We start from the raw sequence: 25,803 nt of genomic DNA on the forward strand, positions 1-25,803 counted from the left end.
AGAGGAAAAATACACATGCAACTGGCATTATTCTCCAAAAACCATATTTACTTTCTATATATAGATGTGTGCGTGTGTGTATATATATATATGAATGCTTTCATAGGTATGTAATACACATATCACTGCAGGGTGTGGAAAAGAGTCAGGAATATGAAATGGGGGGAAGACAATCTAACTGCTCATTAGAAGTGAACTCACCATGAATTAAACATACTGCCAGTAATGACACACACTTCCCCAGTTAAATCCATCATCTACTTCCCTTTACAAAATAATTCACTGTTTTATACTTCCCTGTGTTCCAGGTGTGTGAAGCAGACTCATACTTCGAGCAACTTCACTGTCCACCATGGAAGTAATTATAGAACTATAAATGCCTTGGAGCTCAAAGAGAATGCAGAACACAAGCTGCATATGAAAACAAGCAAAGTAGTGTTTCACAAATTTGGAGGTATTTGCTAACTAAAATGGGCAAGACCACTTTCCTGACTATCAGTTTAACAGGCTCAGATTAGAAAAACATTTGAAGTAAATCTTAGGAAATAAAAAGCAAACCAATGTGAACACTTAAAATGCCCTAAAGTTTCAGACTGGAAGGAGGAAAACCAACATCATGTTACTACAGACAAGGACATAGCCTCCCATAAATCAAGAGTAACCAGCACAAATCTCAAATGACTTCAGTGACAGAGCTTTACTGCTATTCCCAGCCTGAACAAAAGAGTAGCAAGTCCCATGCTTATCTGAATATGGAGCAGTTCACTGGGGTGGTTATAAATATATAAACATAATGGAAGGAATTATTCTGTGTCTTATGTTTGTAAGCACCCCAAATAATGTTTAATGGAAGATCCTTTAAAATGCAAATGCACTGATCCTTTAAGATAGTTCTCTGAAAACAGGAGGAAATGGAACCACATGTCCATATCGGAAGGATACAGTGGATTTAAAATAATTACTGCTCAATTGGATTCTGTGAAACACCTCACCAGAACCCCTGCCAAAGCTACTAATAAATAAATAATACATATAAATAAGTAGATGATTCATCAATTCTAAATGAACAACATAAAAAATAATGCAGTCATGGCAGCAAATATTTTCTGCCATGAGATAAAAGTGTTCTCCAGAGGTGGAAAAGAAAGTTGGTACTTAATTAGCTAGACCTAAAGCATTTCTTGTAAACCACATTTTGTACTGAGCTAACGGCTGGACTTCAATGCAGTTTAGCCATTTAGCATTTCAAAGCCAACAAGGCTTTGTGGCCACTTTGGCAGCTCTTATTCACAGATAAAGAAGGTCAGGTAATAGTTTTCAAAAACATTTCTGCCTGTCTAAGCAGAGAATTTGCTTGAACTGGCAACTGGGAGAGGGATTCTCTTCAGACTGGCCACTGCCTTAAGGAACTCATGTGTTCTGATATGACAATTCAAACATGTTGCAAGACTCTTCAAAGTTCTCGTCCATATTCAGTTTCCTCCAGAAGGATTTCTGCTTCTTCTGCAATTCTTTACGCACACACCTGGGGCATGGTACAGCCTTCACTTTGCACTCAGAGTGGAAGACAGCACCACAGCTTTCACACCTGCAAACACAAATTAGTGTCAAAATTGAATCACATAATAGGACCAGAGCATGCAACGGGCTTCACATGGACTGTGGGCAGTAGGTACTCCTTGACACCATTCTGGGAGCTCAAAAGCATTATGCTTCATTAGAGTGGCACTGCAAAAGACACTGGTATGGCCACACCTCTTCTGGTGTAAAGCTACTCAGGAGCACTAAAATAAATTGACTTACATTCATTTTGCAGCTGCTGAGAACCTGTCCCAGCACTTCTGCTTCACAGACAAGTTTTTAGAAGGATTAATACTTATCTTCTCAGTAACTAGCATTAAGGTATATCACTGAAAATACATCAACTTTGTTTTATGAAAGAAAAGTCTTGCTTTGATTATAAATGAGGAGCGACTATATTATTTTACAATAAGGTATATTTCAGCATTTGCAGAAACAGATTCTGTGATTTGCAACAGCCATGATATGGCATATTTCTCATTGAAGCTCCAGTGGTCAACTGTTCTGGAAAAAGTAAAGAACAGTCCACTTCAACAGCAGGAGAGGTTGTAATTTCAAAAGTAAAAATGTAACAGAGGTAAGTGATGTTGTCTGCCCTATGTCCTATGGGAGACTAGACTAGATGAACACAACTGATCTATGTTGATCAATTGATCAATACATTGAGCTATGCTTCTGGCATCCAAAGCTGTGTTATTCTGTTCTCAAATGTGACATTAAGACTTCAAACAAATCCACTGCTCAAACAAGATAACCGATTTACTTTTGGGGCATCGTGAGGCAATGAACTTAATGTCACAGCAGATCAAGCCCCAGCTGCAGACTTGATGAGCAAAGAAACATCTGGTGATCATGAGTGGGCTACAACTCAACAGCTGGACAATCTCAGCCTTTCAATGCAAATATCTATCTGTAGTGATGAGTTGTCACTACAGCTTTGTAACCAAAGGAAAAAGTAAAAGGAGGACTATCAGAGGTAAAAAGTCTTAGATTTCAGCTGGATATTCAAATAATAAAAGCAAAAAACCATGAAACTTTAGAGTAATCCTGAAATAAAAACAATGGATGTTGGTCACCCTTGGTGATTCTGTAGGACATCTTGAAATGCCTTGCACTTTTTTTTCCTTTCTTGTAGCTACTGTAGTGAAATGACTACATAAGACTCCAAATGCCCATTTATTATAACTTTAGTGGGTTTTTTTTGTTGGTTTGCTTTGAACCTATTTTTCATAGAAATAAGGTTCTTGTCTTCAAGACTGTGAAGAAAAATTGAAAATGTGAAGAAAGAAACCCCCAAAAAGTGAGAAGCCATAAGGCATGCAGTCTGACAATACTGAGCGAAGTCCATAAGCTAACACAACCTGTTAGATGTATTGGCTGCATCTCACCTGCAACTTTTAAAAAACCTGTTTCTGGTCTGGCTGCACTTGAAGTGTTATGCCTGGATCCAAACATGGCCTAAATTTTAATAACTGCAGAGCTTTGAGAAGGCTGTGCAGAGATTTAAGGAGGCACATTTCTAACGAGCATAAACTGATAAAACTTAAATATGAGCAAGAAAAGGCAGGTGAACAAGGCTAAGTATAAAGCAGTTTATCTGCTGGCTTCCATGCTCTCTTGCAGTAAAACTTGACTGTTGGATTTCCCAGTCCAGTCTTTCTTAGTCTCAGTCTAAATCTGGTTTTGAATCAAGAAACCAGCTCATACAGAGAGATTTACAATTTCTGTGCTCAGAGAGTGTGTTATTTCCTTTATCCACTGAAGCACATGCACACATGCTTAGGACTCATATCCCACTGATTTATTTGGGATTACTGATCTGCCTTGCATTAAGTGCTTTGTGCTTTGCTTACGTGCTTTGCTGGGTTGGGATCTCCACAAACAGACACACTAATGGGCAAGGAAGAGACAGAAGACAGCAGTGTCTTTAAAACTTTACACCACTCTGAACTGACACTAATGGTGATTTTATCAAGCTAATTCTCCCTTGTTAGTCAGCAGTTTACAGAGCCCTGGAAGTTGCTAGAGGGTAATGATTGATGAAGAGTGTAATTTTGTGCTCTCACATCACCACCCCCTATGCTAGCCCAGTATTTCTCTACAGCACGAATGGAAACGACAAAACCTATCAGAAATTACTGCTGAAATTGATTGAGCAGGATGAGACAAGAGCCAGCACACCTGCTCTCTCAAGTCAAAGGCCATCAGCAGAGCAAACAAAGACTGATGGTGTTCAAATCTATACAAATTCATTTTTCAGAAATAAGGTCAGTAGAAAAGATTAACAAACTCTTTTCCTATCACTCAGAATCAAAACAGAGAGACGAACTGTCAGAACTGTTATTCATTAGAGCTGGTGCAGTAGCAGAAGGTATGCCCAGGACCCCACACTGTCAGGCACTAAGCAGAGGCAGAGCAAACAGCCAGCCCTGATTTCACAGTCCCTGCACTGGCACCCACTGCTGCAATCGTGGCTCCATTCTGGTGCCCCCGACTGCTGCTCTGAAGACCTATTTTCTGCCTTCTCTTAAGATGGTTGAGCCCAGCCAAGGGTTCCAGATGAGAGCAAAGCAGCAGCCTGGAGGAAGGGTGCTCCGAGTTGGAGAACAAAGCTGCCTCTAGGTCTGCACAGGAACAAGCACAGAGGACATCCATTTCAGCCTTCACTGCACGCTTGTGTCCCCCTCACAAAGTCACCAAAGCAGGGGACAATGTTGGTCTTGCTCTGCCTTCGCACAACTGGAAGTCACTCCTTTTGAAGTGGTGTAGCTATACTACCCCAAGCTACCTACACAGCTTTGCTTTTCCTCATGTCAAATACAGTCAATCTTAACTGGCCCTGGAATGCCAACTGGTTGACTGCTTCTAACCCCACTGCAAGAGATTCTCCAATGATGCCAAATACTCGACCAACATTATATTCCTTTTTAGACTATTACAAACAGATTGCTTCCTAGTTAATTCTGAGATCTAATTTTATTTCCACATGAGAATTTCATAGGGTCTTTTGTTGTTTTCAAGCCTCAGTATATTAAAATTATTTTATTTCTCTGGAGAAATAAAATATATTTTGTAGCCTATAAAAGGCTCACTTAATAGTTTGCTACACTTACTTATCTTTTCCTTAACCCTTGTTGTTGTCATAGCTAATACACAGTTCAGGTGCTATTTCTGAATCCTGACTTATTCTTTGTCTAGAGGCCAAAAAGTCCCTACATCCTTTGTAAGAATGCTATTCACCACTGATAATAAGCTGATGAGCCCATAGCCATTCAGGCCTTTCATGTTTCCTTCTTTAATGAATGATATTGTGACACTGCACATTAATAGCATCTTGCTATTTTTCAAACAGTATTTGAAGGCTTAGTGAACACTGCATGTTGTTTTCACACAGACTTGCAGTCTTCTAAGAAGGCAGTTGAAATAGCTTCCTCTCTATTTTGGTGTTTTGTTTGTATTTTTTTTCCCCCTCTTTCCTGACCTAACTCAATTTCTGTTGAGGCTTTAGGGGGTGTTTTATGTTTTAAGGATGTTTTACTTGTATGGAGTAAAAAATTGCAGAGAATAATTCAATCCTCTAAATAATTTCTATTGCACTGGAAAGTGTAAGAGAAAGGGCAAAGCTCTCCACAGAGAGACAGGCATTATAATGCTCTTATTATTATCATCACTAGTTACAAAAGAAAAACCTTTCTACATTAAAAGCATATAATCATTCCTTGTATGCTGAGGAAATGCTGATGGTTAGTACCTCCCATTAAGTCTGGGTATTTGAAACACATAAATATTTAGTAAATTGTAAATTCTGGCATGTTCTTTTCACGCTTTCCATCTATTTTTCCCAGGATTATAGCTCAAGTAGTTCTAGATGCTGCACAACCAATCGATTATGCTCAGATTTCTCCTCTGCACTGCACCACCACTGAGTGCCCCTGAGCAGAATCGGGTGCCTGAAGCAGGAGGTACAACACAAAGAGGTCTCAAAGATCTTTCACCTTAAACAGAGAAAATTATAGAGGGATGATCAACAGATGGCCCAGGATGTCATCCGAAAGCCAGGTTTTTGTCTCGTAGGAACCTTACTGGTTGACAGACCTACCCATGTGACTGGTATAAAGATGGGATGAAGCTGCTGGAACCTACAAGGTTCATTAAGATACCTTCAGTCTCATGCACAGGGGCTGGCTGTACCAGACACAGCATAATTCCCACCTCACAACAGGAAGTGAGAGGTGAACTGGCTTGCTCAAGGTCAGCCAGGGGCTCCTAGCAGAGCTGAGAAGGGCAAAGAGCTCCTCTGTCTCACTGCAGTGCCATATTCACACACCACCCTTTCTTTTGTAATATTTTTTTTTTTTCATTTAAAAAACTCCCTTCCTTTGTGCCTTTGTGCCTGTGTGACCTTGCACACCTTTGTCAATTGAGTGATCTCTTGAAACAAATTTCATCAAGGATTTGATTTAGGGCTGAACCCTTCACTGACTAAACTCTTCAGTTTCTTCTTTCCTGCCATGCAGAGTAAAAGCAGGATTAAATGGGGTTATTCATTATGTTTTCCTTAGATGATTCCAAACATTAACCAAGCACCCAAAACGCTAAACCACCTTTAACTTGGGTATTAAAAAACCCCAAAGAGCGAACCACACTGGCTGAAGTAAGCCTTGCCTGGGGATTCCAGGATGATCACCATCCCACCCTATACACATGTGCCTCTCTGCAAGCATTTCTCAATTGCTCAGCTGTGAATATCATACACAGGCCCTTCAAACTCTAAGCCTTTAGCAGAACACAAAGAAAAGGAAAAAGGACTAGCCTGTGTTCACTTACAATACAAAAAAAGCCCCAAAGGCAATCAATGCCTGACACACACGTGCAGCAATATTATTCCAGTTGCTTAGGAACCAATTCAAGTAGCCTGCCTAGGGAGGGATGCCCACATGATAAATGAATGGAAGAAAGCTGGCATTAATATGACATTGATTGAACATTCTAGTTAAAACCACTGAGACATGAGGCAAGTAAAACCAACCTCTAAAGCTAATTTAGTTGCAAAAGACAATACCTGATGAAAAAGCTGGTATACTTTATTGTTTTCTGTTTACATATTCCAGATAACATTACTGTGCTACCCTGCACAAACAAAAATAAGACAATCTGGGCCAGATGATTTTGATCAGTTTTGACAGATTCAGGTGAAATTAAATTACCAAGAGAACTTAACATCTACTTAGGTGCCTACATTTCCTCGAAGAAGTGCTGAGCAGATCACTTCAGAGTGCTTTGAACTAGCTATCAGCATCTTTCAAAAATTAGGTACTAAACTACTGGCACAACTCAGGTGGGCTGGGCCTGGGGAAAGGCTTTGTAGCAAAAGACAAACCAATCAAAGCAAGAGAGAAAATTATGTACTTTGAGTGATGGCTTTGACCTGTGCCAAGGTATTTCCTGCAAATACTGTGTACTGCATATTTCAGTCTCTCCACCTAACATTTATCTTTTACATTCTCCCAAATGCTCAAAATTGCATTTGTCCAGTGACACAGCATCCATAACATGTAAGCTGTAACTTTACAAAGACTTCAGTATGCACAGCCCCAGAGCCTTTAGTAAGTCTTGTCACTATGTGCAAAGTACATTCACAGGTCTTATCAGGATGGTGGCCAAAGATTATGGAGGCATCCAAGCTGGTTGATATAGTCAAGTCTGTTCTGTGGCACATCTATTTTAAACTTGGGCCTTCTGGTTTGTATCTTAGAAGGCCTACATGTCTTAACTGATCAGAAGAACAAATTAACTTAACAAAGTGAAAACAGTTTAGCCTTGATAAATGAATATGAGCACAAAAGAGCAACTCTCCATGGTTCACATACATCTACAGTCAGAACATAAAAGGAAAGGAATGGATTAAATTGTTCTTAACAGGTAAGTAACTTTACCAGCAAAACACAACAAATGTAACTGCCTGTGAAAGTAATTGTTAGGATGATGACAGGCAAGACCAAAACTTTATTAAATGGGTAACATAATCTTAATCATAACCATGATTGCTTAATTATCTGATGGGACAGGAAACATGTTTTAATAAATTCTATTCCCATTCCAAAGGTAATTTTCTCAGTATTCCTTAAGATTTAAAAATTGTTAAAAATGGTTCAAAGTTATAAAACAAATACAGCCACTACTATAGACAACAGTGCCACTACCCAGACTTCACTTCTGTTGTTTGGTTGTTGGGTCATTTAATTTTAGGAGAAAGAAACAAAACCTCTTCCCCACATTAGTGAAGAACAAGCAAAATCAGAGCAACTTAAGGGGAAGTGCCTGTTTTCTAATGGGCAAGGATAGCTCTAACAAGCCAATTTACAGTCAAGGATATTTAAAGTCATTGCACAACACCTGTAAATATAAAATAAGTGATATGATAATTTTATATATTTGCTCACTAAATTTAAGCCTGGGGCAAATTTAGCCCAAGAAATAAAACAGAAGGTAGATGCTCAGTTTAAGTTGCCAGAACTCCAGCAAAAGCAGAGCTCTGGGAGTTTACAATAGCTGAAAATTTGGTCCATGAAATGTGCAATTAATTCAAGAGGATTAAAGTAGTTCTCATGATTTAAAGGCCTTCAAAAACAAGGTGAAATTGTGAAATGTTGAAAGAACCCTGATAAATATTATATAAATATGGGTAAGATAGAAAAGAGGGAAATAAGGGACAGAAGAATCAAATTGACTGGAAGAGGCATCAAAAGGATGAGATGATTTTTAAGAAATTGTTTAACTACTGAATCACAGCTTTCATTAAGATCTGTGCAGAATGGCCACCTCCCAAGAACAGCCAGAGAAAGGATGTATCATTAGAAAGCTTATGACTTGGTGAGCCCACCCTTACATCCAAGGCAGCAAACTGTTGCACTGCATTGTTGAGCAGGATGTAAAGAGCCTGCCAAGCACAGCCCACAGACCCGCTAATTAAGTGAACTGATTGTGTTTGTTTTGGAACCGTTTGCCAACAAAGGAATGTGTCACACTGATTAGTGAGAGAAGGGTATGTAATATATGTGTATTCAAACCCTGAGGAGTGCATAACCCAGGTATTCACTCTGTTTGCCCAAGGCCTGACAAAAATGACTCTCAAGCAAATAACCAGACCAAAGAGAAACTCCAGTCCTCAAGAGGAGCCTTCTTTTTCTCTCAGCTGCCTAAAGAATCTATCTAAAGAATACCCATCCTTCATAAATTCCTACTGAACACTGTGCCAGAAACTGCTGAGAATATTTTGGAGAGAAACAATCTCATCACCTCAAAGCTGACCTAAGAGACCATGAGGAGGGAAAGTTAACAGCCAACTGAGAACCACCTTGAAATTGTAATGGCTACTCTGACAGCCATCACTCTTCTCTCCAAAGAGCAAGAAAGGTCACGGAGGTAGCCAAAATCCAAATGCCAGCTCAACACAGACATACATATATACACACAGGCACAAAAGCAGGCTTCACTTTTCAAACATGCAGCAAAGAGCTGAAGTTTGCAAAAGATGTCATGCACCCACTTTTGAATATTTCTAGCCTAACAGTCCAGTTTGCTGGTAGAGTTAATAGCTCAAAAGTGAACAAACATTCAAATGAAAAATGAAAAATACGGTCTTTAGAGTTCAACAGCTCTTTCCTCCTCAACTCGCCAGCTTCAGCTGGGGTATCTGGCAGTCCACTATTGTGAATAACATATGAATACTATGCTGTAGATAGCAATTCCACAAAACCAGGATGCAGAAAAGGGAGTTGTAGTCAATTATTTCTGTACACTGTGAACTCAGAACAGTACAACTAAATCACAAATCTCAGCTGTTTTACTCAGACCTTTGTATGACAACTGACAAAGAAATTCTGAACACATCATCGGAATTTTCAGGTAAAATTGCAAGTCTTCACATGGACCTTTTAGGACTTGCCATCCCATTTGCCACAGGTTACTCTGTACATCTCTCTATTTCTAACTCACCTCACCTTACCTTGTCTTGTAGTGGTCAGTACACCTATTTCAAAAACCTCTCTCATCTTCAAGAGATGGAAAGAAACACAATTTGTATCCCTCCACCTGGCCTTCTCCCTCGCTGCTTTGGAGCTGATGGAGCTGCACAGTAAAGTGTACAAGCTCCTCCATTGGCATAATTTGCCTCCAGAGCAAAAATATGGAACTGAAATAATCTGGTTAGTCCCACATGTGTGCATAATGAGATGGGAAAACTAACTAGGAGGGGAAACAGAAATTGCTGGGGATAAAAACAAGGTTTAGTTATAAGGATTACAAAAGGAGTTAGCAGAATGATGAAATAAGAACTATTGGAGAACCTTTCATGCTGATCGTGTTTTAATTAAAACCATTAACAAAGACTGCTGTCTTTGGCATGACATCAACCATAACTTCACATTTGTGAAACATGAACACAAGTCCTCTCTGGCTTGTAACTCCTATAAACACAGGAGCTAGAGCAGCTTCTCTTGGCTTGAATTGATGACAAATTCTATTTGATTCCAGAGGGTTTTGAACTCTGTAATTGCAAGGTATCTCTGATCTCAGCTGAAGGACAGGGAAACAATATACACCTAATAATGGTTTTGTGACCAAAAATCCCCCAGACAAATCAAATTTTAATGTAAACTTGTATTCCCAAATGTTCCTTCACATTCTCATTAATCTTTTGGGAATATCTTCAACTGCCTACTATGCAGTCTCCACAGACATCTTATGTTTTATGCCCTCTTAGTCTGCCTTGTAACTCAGCCTATCTCACCATGCACCCTAGATGCATTCTTTCTTAAAAACTGTTTATAAACTCAGCCACATACCTTGTTTAGCTTTTATCCACTGCTTTGTCAATACATTTTTTAGAATAAGACTCTGGAAAAACAATGTGCAAACAACCTTTGAAACTCAGATCAGACTGAAAATCCCTTAAGAGTAGTCCTTGGTTACTTGTAATTTAACATCTTTGTGCACACAAGGGAAGCAGATTCTTAACAAACCCTTTTAATAGACTGGTCCTGATTGTTTCCAAAGATGAGTCCTTGATTTTTTCCCCCTTTCAAATGAACACTTTGGAGAACAAATGACAATGACTGTATTTGAAACAGCCAAAAAATACTTATCTGTGGATGAATGCTGTGCTGTCAGATATACTGTCTTTCTGTTAAGGGTGGAAGAAAGTATATCTCCTGTACTCAAAATCCAAGACACTGCTGAAAAAGAGTAGTAACTCTGCTATATTGCCAAGTCTGCTTTGGTTTCCTGCATTTTGCTTCCATGTTTCCCATGTGACTCCTGTCCCTGACCTGGCATCCAGTACTCTACATGATCTAAATAAAGGGGTTTTTTTTGTTTAGGACTCACATACACTTACACTTACTTTGTTGCCACCTGAGAATAGCAATATCATTAAAAAAAAAAAAAAATCTTGCATACACAGCCACAGAAGAATAAGCAGACAGAACAGAGAACTAGCCATAACATTTCATGGGGAAAACACTTCAGAATGGATGGTTACTGTTTTATAAGGGATGATCCCTGTACATTATGGCCCAGTGATACCAGAGAACAGAAAGATGTCTTTGATCACTCTAGAAAAGTAATTTGGCTTTTCAGGACACTTTGCAAACTCAGAGCAGTGATCTACTGTAGCTCCCCAGAAATGTGCATTAGTGGAATCTAGTCTCTTAATTATTTAAATAAAAGGTTACAAGGCTGAGAATCCTCAAGGCTTTAACACTCAAATCAAATGTGTGACTGACATTACCACACTGGAATACCTGCTTGTAGAAATGTCCTCAAAGGGGTAAAGGATTTCTCCATTGTTGCAAATCTCACAGATGAAACCCTTTTGGCTACAAAGGCTGCAGCTGTACACATGAGAGGTGGCAAACTTGATCACCTTCCCCAAGAAAGGAGCCAGCTTTCCTTCAATAACCTGGAATGAGAAGACAACATTGAATTAACCCCCCAGAAACAACCAGAATGACCTGAAGGACTGAGACAATACTTCTTACTACAGAAATGCAGGTACATGCTGTTGGTTAAAACAATAGGAAAGTTGCTTCCGAACAATTATAGCTCCATGAAAACACAAGTGATAATAGTAATAATCATTGAAGCAGCAATGATCTGAACATGAAAACTAACTTACTATCTCTTTGTAAATCTCTACATGGCAATAACAAAATATTAATAGTAATTTTAAGTACAACAACGCATTCATACAATAAGGCACAAAGAAACAGGAAATGAGTTAAGGCTTCCACATTATCTCTGACAGCTATGAATACTGCCTTAAAATTTTCACTTCTTACTTTTTATGCATCTACCACAGTTTTAGTTGTTTCTTTTCTTTCAAAGTACAAGTTTTTTGCATGTATTTTGTGAACAGTCCTGGCTACAGTCCTTTAGTAGTCCTGTGTTTCTCACTGAAAACTATTCAAATGTAATGTCCTGCTCCTTGCCAAAATGAGTAACTTCTTATGCAAAGTCTTGAAGAGTAACTTGTTGTTTTTGTTTTTTTTTTTTTCCTTTAGTGTTCAGCTCTCAAATCAAGAAATCCCAGAGAATCCTGCTAGACCATTAGAAGTGATTAGCACTCCTTGTGTTGGTGTGGAAAAAATGACCAAACCCTAAACTGCTAACCACAATACTGATCTAAATTTGTGACTTGGAAACAATGCCTCAATAAGGGGTGCTATTCAGGCAAAATACTTTCCATTCAGATCAAACTTCTAGAGACTTTAAGGAATTCTGCTGCTGTAGGGAAGAATGAAGATAGAATAAGGCCCTAAGTGGATATTCTTCTCTTCTGGGCTTCCTGTGGTCTGAATGGCAGATTGCCAGATTAGTGATAGAAATGTGTCATGGGATTTGATAGCAACCTCCTGTAAAAAGGAAAAAAAGAATGCAGTAATTGCTGAATGAAGAGTTTCAAGGGGCTGTGCCCTGGAACCCAAGAGTGAGGAGTTTTACACTTAAATGAGTGTCACACTCAGTTCAGGTACCCCTTCCTTAAATATGGTAACACCACTTGTAATTTGGGTTTAGTATAAACAAATCTAGAGAAAGCAAAGATATTAATGCTAAGAAGAACAACAGAGTCTGGAAGCAAAGGCCAGGTAGTAAGGAAATAAATTTGTGCTCTAGGGCAACTTCTGCCCACTAAGAAAGGCACTCCTAACAAGTACAACTGGGAAAGGAGGTACATGGGGAGTGCTGGTGTTGATGGCAGTGAATGGCACAGGCTGAAATGTGCCTCTTCTTTGCCTTCAGCTCCAGCCTGCTAACAACACCTGCAACAACAGGAAGCAGCAATGTTATTGCTACTACTGCAGATAGGACATCTGCTCATGTCAGAGGAAAAATGACGTTCCTATTGCATCCTGCTATAGGAAGATCCCCTTCAACCACAATATAAACAATGCAGAGAAGCTGCTGCATGAAATACAAAAATGAAGCCATAGTTCAAGGTAGTGATACTGCTAACCTTCTAACAGATGGTCAGAAGCTAATTTTGCTCCCCTAAGCTAGGGTTTGTTTTTCATTTTGAAGGAAGAAATATTTTGCTTGCAGACTCCACAGTTACAGAGGGGAGACACAGAAGTTGACAATCTTAAATAAACAGAAAGAAAGAAACAGTGAAGCCACCCAGCAAGTGACAAGGCTACAGTCACCCCCCAAAAACCCACTTAGGCACCAATAGCTGAAATACACATACAAAGATAATAAAACACAATGCATACACATTTTTCCAGAGAATTTTCATGCTATAGCAGTCACCTCAGGCCATAACTGCTCAGTTTAAAATGCCAGGCTAAAGACACAGTGCAAACAAACTCTCTAAATCTGAACTAATGTCACTGTCAGCAACGATTTGAAAGTTAAATATCTGAAGCAACATTTTATGTAATGTAATGAACACATAATCATAATCTATTACCTTCTTAAGCACTGGGGGTGAAAAACTACAAGGAACAAAAACTTTCCTGTGCTGAAGAGTTCACAACCTAAGCAAGACACACTGAGCAGGCAGCTGCCCTGAGGCTATGCTGTTATTTGTCCCTCTTTATTTATTTATTTGTATGACTTGTTGTAGCACTGTAGTGGGTGGGCTTGTTATTCTGGCCACTGCAGACATACAAGGAAGATGATATCTTCAAAGAGCCATGCATGCCAATTTTGCAATGTGAATTACAGGCTATTTTACTGTATTATAGGAGGAAGACAAAATGCAGCATCAAATGGATGTTATCACTCGTTTTAGCATCTGTAAATTTTGTGTTATTTCATTTCATCAGAGACCTCAAGGCTGTGCACAGGATGATTTTTCCTTGCAGTCTTCTCTCATTCTTGTTTGTAGGTAATAAGAATAAAATCCCCATCTCCATTTATGCTAGGCAAGCAGAAAGAAAGATTTCTATTTGCTGTCCCAAGTTTACTTGATGTCTACTCACTGTTTCATGGTAAGTTTCACAGTGAGCGCTTTATGGCTTGGCTTGGGAAAAGGAGCACAAAACATGTCATCAAAGGTTTTAAACCTTCTCCTGTAACTGCCAGAGGTCCAGAGTTGGTCAGTTTAGACATCCCAGAACCATGATGGAAGAGTCCCAGGATCTTCTCCTAGATGTTGCTAGAATCTGATTTTGAGTTTCAAGGAAACATAAGTGATTAAAGAATAGAAGTGTGATAGTCAAATGTAATACATCACCCAGATATCATGGAAATTATGAGAGGAAAAGAAAGACCTCAAGAGGCTGTCGTGGCAGAGCCACTAATAGTTACATCAACTCTTTACAGCTGTATCTGTTCCTAAAGCCTTTCAGGGACGAAGACTTCAGAGCCCCCATGCAGTCTAAGCCAGCACCTGTCCACTCTCACTGCTGGAGTCACTCCTAAGCTTTGACCTGAACCTTTCCTAAGAACATTTCAGTTTAAAAAATAAGTTTACGAAACAGAGAAACCCTGAAATCACACACTACAAGCTGCAGAAAAATACATCATGTTTCAAAAGTGTGGCAGTTTAGCATAAACTACGTAAAGAATATGCCAAAGGAACAGAAACCAAAATTTTCACTCTTGACTTATCTCTTTAACATAGGGGATGTCTCAGCAGACACCTGGCAAAGGATTAAAAATATATGCCTGTCTCTTAAAAAGAAAATAGCATCAAGTTTAAATTAAAATTTTGCTGAGTTCAGATGCTCTTCTACTTACAGCACACATAAAGAGCAAGGTCTGTTTCTAATCCAAACTCTTTGTAGAGCAAGCAATTGTTTAATTGGTCAAAACTATGGGTGAGAGGTGGTTAATAATGGCATCCCAGTCAGCAAATGACAGAGAGTACAATGCAGCTTTTTCTTCCTTAACTGGTCAAGGAATCCATCCCAACATCATTGTGGACACAGGGCCATGCTTATCACTGCTGTACCTGGAATACATTGGGGTACACTACTTGGTGGCAACAGAAGAAAAACAGTTGTGTCCAGAGGTCCAAAGCAACTTGTGTCTCTGAATAGCCCCAGTGTTCAGATCAGAATCACTGTTCACCTCTTTGGATCAGGAAAAACACTTCTCTAAGTTGCCACAAGACAAAAAGCTATGGCTTTGCACACAGCAGCTCCTGTGTGTGTCACATTAGGAATTGTATAAAAATACACACCCACGTGTACATACATAAAAGCCAGGCCCTGCCCTCAAAGCACTTACAGTTTAAACCAGCAAAGCAAACACTGCTTTTTACAGTAACTGCCACATATCTTCCACCTAAAATGGGACAAGCTGTGTGTTGGAGGAGCCTCCTATACAGGTTTCCTGCCCACGTTGCAAACCATCCCTCTGGCCAGAGTTTGGCTGCAGGTGACAGGGCTGCCAGGAAGAAAGGAGAAACCAGGAAATCAAGCAAGAGCAGCTACCTGCCCCACTGTCCAGCCTCCTGAACCTAGCCTGGGAAAACTCAAGCTGTACTGAAGAGCAAGAGGGGAAGGCAGAGGGTATTGTCTGCAGCAATGGGAGAAATAAAAGGGGTACAAGTATCTGAACATATGCTGAAAGGGTGGTAGCACAATTATTTTAGATGATTTCTGAAACAGGCTTCTTATACAAGTACACATTATGAATAAAGGTAAAGCAAACTTTATGCTTGGAATATCTTTGTGTTGAGGAGAAGTGTAATTCTGAAGAAACAATTGCACAAAGTAAGTGAGGTGAGAGGAGAGCAGGGACTGCCAAACACTGGCAGACAAGCCAACTTTGGCAAAGGCTGCAAGAGTCTTTGTGCAGTGAGAAGGCAGGACGCATGCTCTGGGCTATGTGTTTCCTGATTCACCAGGAAGACAGAAGATAAAAGGCAGCAGTGGCTGTGGTACAAGTTAAAGTCCCTTTGGATGCATCACATTAATATGATTATGAGGACAATATGTGACCAGTCAAAGTTCAATTATTTGTCAGGAGGGCTGCTCACCCCTAGAGGTTTCCTGATCCTTCTATTCAAAGACTGGAAGTTACTCATAGATCCCTTGCTCTATCAAGGTGATGTTTTCACAAACAAATGGACAGCCACCTGTCCCCAGAGAACAACACCTGCAAAGGCCATAGACCAGAGCATCCACCAAACCAGAGTGGCCCACTATGTGCAGAACAGGGTTCTTGTTCACAGACAGCTTTCAGAAGCAGCAGGTGTTGCCCAGGGGCCTGTGACCAGTGTCCCTGTGTCTGACCTTCACAATGCATTTCTGAGCCCACGGCACTGCCCTGCACTGGAGGAGAGGCAATCCCCTGATCCCTGGTACACGCCGAGTTCTAACTCTGTCCTGACTCCATCCCTCATCCTAGCTCCCTGGACTGAGCAGAAGGCTACCTCTGAAGGCCCCAGTGCCAAGACCCAGCTGTTCCTCTATGCAGCACAAACCCCCAGCCCCCATTACACACAGCAGAGAAGTCAACAAAAACTCCTTGTATGAGGTCCTACTTACCAGCACAAAGGAGGGTTGCACAAACCAGTCCCATGGGAGAGCAAAACAGTGAACATGGTGTTGCAATATATGTTTTCATATTAAAAACCAAGTGGCCAAGGAAACAGTGGCAGGACTTTTCAAGTCTGTTGAGAGTTTTAATCCAGAGATGGTAGCCTAAACTCATGACTTGTAATAAATTTCTGTTTGGGAAACAGAGCAAGACCAAAAACTAGGCATGAAAAAACGCTATTACAGAGCTAGAGTTTGTTCCTGAGAGTTGTTCAAATTACAAAACACATTAACAGAAGCCTCTGGCTGGGACTAACTGAAAAGCAATCAAATATTGATTAGACAATACAAATATTGATAAGATAAAGCATGCAAGACCCCTCCTAACTCAGACTGTGTCATTTCCACAGATGAACTATCCCAACAACTTCAGCAGGAACTATGGGAGAGATGTGTAGAAACAGAAGGACAAATGAGTTAGCTGTAATCCACTAGCACTTCACAATAGCCTTCCACTCACTTAGTACATCAGGGCCACAGAAATACCCAAACTTGGCATCATAGCCGCATAAATCAGTACTGAAGTCTACCAGATATGATGAACTTTCTGGACAGGAAAGAAAAAACAGCACAGTTTTCAGACATTTCTGAGGTCAGTAAGTGTTTGTTTTGAGGGCAGGGCTCCTGTCAGCATTGCTAGATAAGACGCAAAAGGTACTGAGTAAGACCTCCATCCCTGTAGGAGTCTATGTTGTGAATTTGAGTGAGAGTCATTGAAACTCCTACCCTGTCTGTGCATTTTTACCAACTTCTGAAGTGCAGTAATGTTTACATAGAATGGAGATCATAAATACCTTTGATCACTTACATTAGGACTGTCAGAACAGACAGTAAAGGGAATACAGCTTGCTGAGCTTTCAGATACACTGCTTCGCTCACTGTGAGAAACTGCCAAGGTTAAGAAATCTAGATTCTCAACAGTGTCATGGTATATTACAGCCACATAAAGAGATTCTGGATTAAAATACTTTTCAAATTAAATTTGCCACTCTGAGTAATTCCTAGCATATGATAATAAAAGTAAAATCTGACACAGTCTAAACAAAAAAATCCCTTATTAAGATCCAACATAATGGAGAATCAACAGATGAAGGATATTTTAACAGAAGCTATCCAGAATCAAAGAGTAGGAAGATAAATCTATGCATATCTTTGGCTAGATATTCTGCCAGCTCTGGCACAAGGGGCAATCAACCAGAGGCACCATGTAACAGTGCCTGTAAAGACTGTGGCTAAGTGATCAGGGAATAAACACTGAGATGGAAACTTGTGAAACGTCCCCAGTGCCCCTGAATCCTCAGATGGAGACCTGCAATTTCCTCAAATATCAGAAGCAATGGAGGAAACTCTACTTATTATCCTCATAAAGGAGATCCTGCTGTTACTGCTCTGCCTAAGAGCCTGGCCACCAGGATTAAGTATTCTAGGTAAAGTGGCAAAAATACTATAAAACTCAGGTTCTGTATTCCTGCCCCTGTGAGACAAGCTGCATTTGCCAAATGGCTTTGTGACCCCGCCCTTGTAAATCAGCTTGTTAATCATTATCGTCATAGAGGCGATAAAGTTGTTTTATGAGCCAACACTGAAGCAGTAACATTAACTACTTATGCAGGGACTGGTGTATTTCTCTGCAGATAACATTTATTAGAAGGCACTCTCTTTAAAGACATGGGTTTGCTTCATAACCTTCTTTTGGGGCACTGAGCAATCTGTTCCTCTTATTCCTCCAGTCTGATCTACATGTCAGACACAAGTGATGCCTGGAGGGTATGGGTTAAGTGATATGAAATCCCTAAAACACCTTGAACTACAGGTTCACATCTAAACTGGATTGTCCTGGCCTCTCCTCCTGACAGAGCAAAATTTATGATTATTTCTCAAGGCCAGACACACACTTGGCTCTATCTGAGAGACAGACATAGACAGAATTTGCCAGGAGGCACTGATGCAATGCAGAAGAGACATGAAAGGCCAAGAGGCACTGAGAAAATGGAAGGGGTGGTGGACATGAAACGCATTCATGATCCTAAATTACATGAATTGAAGAGAAAGTACTTTAATTCACAGGAATAATGTCACAGGCATGTCTGGCAGAAGGAATCTACCTGAAGGAGCAGTCTAATAACTGTGCACAGCTTTCCACCATCCTCTACAGAAAAGGTTTCTACCCCCATTGGTTGTTTTCTTTCTACCTCTCCAGAAACAGCTAGTCTGAATCACACCTTTTCCTAACAAATTCAGAGGTAAGCTCCAGCTTTGCCTGGACTTTGAAGCACCACAGAGAATATGCTTCCTGGCCTGAATGAAAGGGCAGATAAAATATCCTCAAGAGACTGTCTTCAATTCACCACTTGAATGCTCACTACCTTCCAAATTCCACAGTGGAAGCTTTGTGGAGGAGAAATAAGCATTCAATAACCTTTCTTTACCTCCAGGACAGATGAGAAATATGCTTTTAAAGGAACTATCAATGATACAAGAAAACGGATCTAGAAAAAACACCTTTAGAAACATCTAGTTTGTTCCTCACCCTCCAGCACAACCCAAATAACTGACTTGCTTAAAATCTTCTCACCAGAGAGATACCACGACAGTCCAGTACGCAGAACAACTGGAAAGTCGTTCCTAATGCCTGCCTCGGATCTTTTGCTGCAGTCAGGATCTTTACTTTACACTCTACCTCCTCTCCTTACATTGCAACATCTATTTCAGAAACCATTTTCTGACAAATTCTCTTGTCTGTCACAGGTAATCTTTGTCACAAGCCAGGACAAGCAAAAGTGGACTGGGGCTGCAGGAAAAATACAATGATTGCCTTTACCTATTTGTTTACTGGATAACAAGCAGATATTTTCTGCATTCATTAAACATGCAAGTTGAGCATAAAGCTGAAATGGCAAATGCAATCTCTGCCTCACAAGATTTCAGTGGGGTCAGGACTCTGTGATAAAAACACAGACTTGGAAACAAGTGTGCTACAATATGCTTAGCAAGGGACAATGCAAGTTGCAGAGAAAATAAAGGGAAACATTCCGTGGCTGGGAAGTTTCCAGTCATTTATATCTAGGGAACAGACAATGGTCGTGGACTGCTAATTTCCTTGAGGATTTTTTCTCTTCCGTTGGCCAGATTCTTAACACCACAAATTCTTGTTATGATTTCAATGCACAATTTATCTTTAGTTCAGAGGAAAAGGAAATGGAAGGAGGAAGGATGATCATGAGGTAAAAGTTTCAGAGAGGCAGATATCAGATCTTTTGTGCAATATACTAATCAGCTGGCTTTCCTTGCTCCATTTGGATTCCCAGTCACCTCTTTCAGACTGCTTGTCTTGTTTATTTAAATTACAGGTTATTTAAGGGAAGAATGATCTCTTACTATTTGTATGCATGCACACTAGAATCAGTCACTGTGCACTGCTATACAACAAATATAAAAAGAATACAGCAGTAACTTCAGTTGTGACAGGCGTGCTACGGCCACAATCCCAGCTCCCAGCAGCAGCAGTGATACCACCCCACCCTCTCCCTCCACAGGTCCCTCGTTGTCCCAAAAGCCTGTTCAGCCTGTGGTACAGGTGACAGCAGGGTGGGCAGGAGCAGGCAAGGCCAAGGACTCTGTTCCCCCATTGCTGACACCAGCACACACTGTGCCACACTAGATCATCACCCACACAGGGCAGAGAGCAGCCCGAAAGGAAACCGTGCAATAAACACTGCAAAGAACAAAAAGAACCCCACAAAACCAAGTGCCAGACACTACAGCAGAGCAAACTAGATGAGTGAGATTTGAATAAATAGAAATCAGAAGCCCCCTTTGACTTGTTTGCATCAGGCAGTCTTCACGGATGGCAGAGCCATTTGCTGTTTACAGTCCTTCTGGAGCAAACCCCTGAATATGTTTCACTTTAATTTGCTATTAGAGAGATACTCCACAAATCAGCCCCTAACTAAAACAGGCACTGGGAAGAGGAAGAAATGCAAGGTCAAGAGCAAACACTGCTAATCTCTGACAAGCACACATAGGCAGGGGGCAAGGTGAAGATGGAGTTTTACATCGGCTGGGGGAGAGGAAAAACAAATTGGTGACAGTTCAAGTCAATTTATAACAGTAGACAGAGAGGATGACAAAGTTCCTCCAAGCCCTCCCCCACACTTCTCATTGAAAGGAAGAAATGCCAGAAATTTCAGCAGGTCTCTGGATGCAAGCTGACACAAGTGAAGAGGAGATGGAATTGTCTCAGTGTAAACAGCGTGCCTGGAAATCACCTGCGCCAGCTCCCCAACAAGACTCACACTCACTGTGTTTCAATTGTCTTTCCTCCTTTCTCCTTCCCTCAAGGTTTCCAGGCAGCTACATGTCAATTTTGTCACACCCCAAGTTCTCCAGATCTTGTTGCAGGGATGAATTATAGGTTGTTTTAAGAGAAAGGTATTCAAGCAAAGGTTAAAGGCTGTTTTAATCAAACAAGGTTGAAAGAGTACAAGGAATTTGGCCAGTAGAAAACAGAAAGCACATTACTTAGCTTAAAAATATACGTGACTCTAAATACAGAAGCAAATATGCATTCAGGCAGAGAGTATATATATGCTTTTTTTTAAGATTAAGCAAGCAATTGCATGCAGAGATATTAACTGACTCTACATGCCCACTGAGCAAGATGTTATTTCGTGAGTGATAGCACAAAATTAGAAACTTTCCTACCTTGCATAAGACTGGATCTGGGCATTTTAAGGAGGAGTCCTCTGAAGGATTTTAGAACAAGAAAGCAACATACCAAGAAAATGGCTAGGGCTACTCTGAAAAAAACCTCTGTGAGTACAAAGTATATTTAAAAGAAAAATCTTAATAAAAAATGTTCTTCTCTCATCCAAGCAGGTAGCCTTCAGTTAGTATTTTATTTCTTGAGAAAGCTGTTTTTCAGGATTTTAGTCCTAAAGGAATACCTAGCTGGCTCTCCCAAATCATCATTTTATGTGAAGTAGAGCAATGGGTTCAGAGCTCAATTGTTGACACTGCTAACCTGCATCTCTAGTACTGGGCTTTTCATTCTGCATAGCAGAAAATAAAAGAAGAAACCTGTTTAGCACAAGGCAGCAGAAAAAGGGTAACTTATATTACTGCTGCTGCTTCTACGGGCTGAAAAAAATTAAAATATCTCTGTAAATCTCAACTCAAAAGCTCCTGTGAATCCCTGGCACCACTACTTGGTCATTTTAAACAGAGTTTCATTCTGAAAAGCCACACTTATCCCCAAGTGGCCTAGATTACACATTCACAAGAAAAAGGACTACAAGTATTTAATAAACCCTGTTAAAAATTCTGGTTTCATGCAGTGCTGGAACCAGTCCTACAATTAAAAATATATACTAATGATCTTGCTATATCTGTAGACTTTGCCTGCAATACCTAATTCAGATGAAGTTGTCTTCCTGACAGCCACCTGCCAAAATGTTCCTAATCAGCTCTCCATTGCCCAGCTTGGCTGGCTCTGCCATGCTCTCTACCTGAGAGCCACTCTGAATGACAGCAGCTCCCTTCCCCAGCAGAGCTGAGGTAAAAAGGAAATGCCAGTAAAATCACTGCCATTACCGCTAATTGTAACCAGAGCTGTCAGCACTTTGGGGGATTACACACACACCGGGAGTATCAGCTAACCTGAAGCTTCCTGTTCTGTTGAAAGACAGCTCAGTGCTGGCAAACTCCAGAGAGTGACAAAAATAAATAATGTGCCAGGTGCTTTAGGATGACCCTGCTTGAGCAGGGAGGTTGGACCAGATGACACACTGTGGTGCTTCCAACCTCACCCATTCTTTCATTCAGTGACAAAGGAGCCACAGGGAAGTAGACAAGCTGTTTAACTGCTGCTTTGCTATCAGATCTTTTAATATTTATGAAGACAGATATTGTGTGGTTTTGCCATCCTAGGACTATTTTTGTTAAAAATAGGTTAGAAACTATTGTAAAATAGTTGATAGTTGTTAAGCATGTACTGCTAGTTTGGTTATGGTAAAAGGGGTTTAAAGGGGTAGCTGTCAGAAATACAGTACTCTACATACCATAAAACACTTACATAAAGTGCACCACCCACAAGCAAAACGAGCCAGCCTGGACAGAACTCTAATGGGCCCATCAAGCGCCTTAAACTTTCATCCAAATGAAGGATCCAAAAGGGCAAAAAACAGAATAAAAAGGGGGCTTCTGACCCACCAAACCCCTGCTGCTCTACCTGGAACATCGGGAACATTGCTGCGCAGCAGAGCCAGCGCCGGCGCTGCAGCATCCTGGACCTGGACAGGAACACTCCTGCTCGCCCCCAGGCCCCCTTGCTTTAGGCCTTTCTTTTTTTAGTACAATAAATGTTGAAATCACTTTTAGTACCGGGAGCGTGTTCCCATTTTTAATGATTTTCATATTCCTCTGCTAATATACTTACTTTAGAACTATAGTTACTTTAGAACACTGTCAATCAGGCACAGCACATAAAGGATGTCATAAAAACAGCTATTAACATTATGCCATTGTGGTCTAAGATGCATCCCTTTGCATAGTTCATGTAGAGAACTATCTGGTATTATTATAGTGCAGTAACACACTGCAGGACTTACACCTCTGTCACACATGCTGTGCCAACCCTTGCTTGAGAGGCTGGGGATGTGAATCAGTGTTTTCCCAACAGTGCTGAACTATGAACTGTGTCAGCTATGGCACAGATGATGTGCCTGGCATTTTACTGCCCTTGTTGAGGACAGGCAGCTCCCACAGAGGACTGTGACAGACAAATCTTCAGTCATCTCAGCATAGCCAGGCCTGCCCAAAACCTAATTCTCTTTCTTTTTCCACCTCCTGCCCCTCAAGGAGAAAAAGGGCTTGCCTAAAATTAAAAGAATTTGCTGGTACAGCTACATTGGTAAACCTCTTTGGTAAATAGAAGTTTAAAATGATGCAGCTTATACTGAATGACTGAATGACACAAATGACAGCAACAGATTTTCTCATGGATATAAATGAGTTTGTACTCACGATTTCACAGGCTCAGCTACATACACTAAGAGCAGAAGGGTGTTTGTTGTGTACCCAATTCAGTAATATTTCTGAAACCCAAAGTAAGCCCAAAGTATGTTAGCCAAACTCAATTTTTTTCAATCAATACAGCCACATGCTAAGGCTCTATGTGGGTTAGATGCTACATCCCATCCTTTTATTGAGTCAATAAAAAGGAACTGCTGGGCAGGGACACCAGCATTGATGGGCTTGGAATTCATGAGGCTGTATGTTACAAATCTATACTAAGCATCTATCAGCAATGGTATGAGGACTGAGTTATCAGAAAATAAGTTTTACTTATGAAAAACACAGCAAGTAAAAGGCAAAAGAAGTCCACATCTTGCATTCTTTGCTGTTGTTGGGACTGATGAAACAACTTGTCTAAATCAACCTAAAGTTTTGCATACATAAAAACAGTAGAAAGAGCATCTCTGATCTACTCCTTCACTTCTGCCTAGGAGGTGCAATGCAAGTACAGGGTGGGTAAAAACCCTGGAGGAGTGAAGGAGACCGCATAATTTCTTTGCTCTTCTAAGACTTTCTAATCCTAATCTAACAATATATTAGGCTCAAATTAGGTAGAACTTTTGTTTCATTGAAGTTCATTTTAATCCCCCACACTCTTGTTAGGAAGCCTTATATGCATAAAAGCTTGACCAGAAACATTAAGATTTCCCAGTGAGGAATGCCTCTGTGAGACCAACAGTCCAGCAAGTCTAAAATGCTCCCAGGAGCTGTAATCAGGGCTGTGTGTAATCAGTGTTCCAAACGTCAGAGGAAGATGAAATCATTGATCTGTCTGTCAGTAGGGGAGACATCTTCCTAATCCCTTCTGTATCATATGTCTAGTCTGTAATCTTATAATCCCTTTATTTAATGTACTGTAACTGTGGATATTGTCATTGTGGATACTTAATCCTCTCAGAGATGATACATTTCTGGCCTCAATGACACTACTGTGGCATTAAACTCCTCATACTCATTGTGTTTTGCAAAGAAGCATTTCCATTAAGGATTTTTATGTGTCCCTCATACTCACTGTATGATCTGTGCCATATTACTGAGAACAGGGCTCTCCTGTTCATCCTTTCTCTGCACTGTTCTTCACATTATTTGTAGGTTCATCTACAGGTAGTCAGGAAAGTTGATCTGAAGTCAATAATGTTTTAACTAAATTTCAACAGATTAGTTTATCTACAATGTTAAAATGGATAAATTGTACTACATTAAATCCCTGTATGGATATACACATTCAGAATTAAAATGGCCTTAATGCAATTTATGTCACTTTGCTTCCAAAGTAAATGGAGATAAACCAAATGAAAGCTGCTTATATTTTCAATAACAGTGTTTACACAGTGATTCCAAGTAATTCAAGTAATCTTTTTAACTTTCCATATTTTGTCACTTCATTATTTTTTCCCTGAGTGTTCCCTTATAAACAAGTCTTCAAATTATCATCTTTTTAAATTTCCCATCTTGCTCACAATTTCCATCCTTGACATCCAATAATTTTTGTCCTTATGTGGATTCTTTTCATTTTACTGTATCATTTAGAGTTGGAATAACCAGGATGAAATAATTGTCATGATTAAGAGAGTTTTACAGTAGAGACCATCACAGAATCACACAATGTGTAAGGCTGAAAAGGCCCACAGTGGGTCATCTGGACCAACCTCCTTCCTCAAGCAGGGTTATCCCAGAACATGTACACAGAACTGTGTCCAGGCAGTTCTTGAATATCTCCAGAGAGGGAAAACTCCACAACCTCTGGGCAACAGGTTCCCACTCATGGTCACTGCACAGTAAAGTTCTTCCTCATGTTCAGGTGGAACTTTCTGTGCATCACTGCAATAATTTTTGCACACTTATGTATCTTGTTACTTAACATAAAAAAGAGGCAAGATATTAGTTCACTCTGTATGGATGAACCGTCTGAATTTGGAAATCACCGCAATAGCCCATTCTGGTCTTTTCAAAAGCTCCCATCAATGTGCTATGTAGTGTAAGGAGCAAGAATTATTTTTCAGAAGAAATACAAGACTCTTGTCAGCGTCAACTGCAGTCTAAACCAACATGTAACAGAGTAAAAATTGTCAGATTCAATAAAAGCAGGACCATAATC

At 40.2% G+C, this 25,803-nt stretch overlaps 1 protein-coding gene across 6 annotated transcripts in view; it reads right to left on the minus strand.

Moving 5' to 3' along the window:
• Window positions 1-25,803, minus strand: part of PLEKHM3 (pleckstrin homology domain containing M3) — a 93,647-nt gene that overhangs the window by 19,850 nt on the left and 47,994 nt on the right. For 3 of the 6 annotated variants that reach the window (XR_014956756.1, XM_085585250.1, XM_085585249.1), the window contains exons 7-8: window positions 11,385-11,542; window positions 1,526-1,588 (exon numbers count right to left, since the gene is read on the minus strand). Coding sequence is in view for 3 of the 6 variants with exons in the window: in XM_085585250.1 (XP_085441376.1) it covers window positions 1,526-1,588; window positions 11,385-11,542 (221 nt within the window). In the remaining 3 variants the exon portion in view is untranslated. Of the gene's footprint in view, window positions 1-27; window positions 1,589-11,384; window positions 11,543-16,580; window positions 16,763-25,803 lie in introns of those variants that run through there. The other 3 variants (XM_021555340.3, XR_014956758.1, XR_014956757.1) reach the window with 3 other exon arrangements.

Source organism: Lonchura striata, chromosome 7 (genome assembly GCF_050655825.1).
Source record: "Lonchura striata isolate lonStrDom1 chromosome 7, ASM5065582v1, whole genome shotgun sequence".
Classification (NCBI taxonomy): Eukaryota; Metazoa; Chordata; class Aves; order Passeriformes; family Estrildidae; genus Lonchura; species Lonchura striata.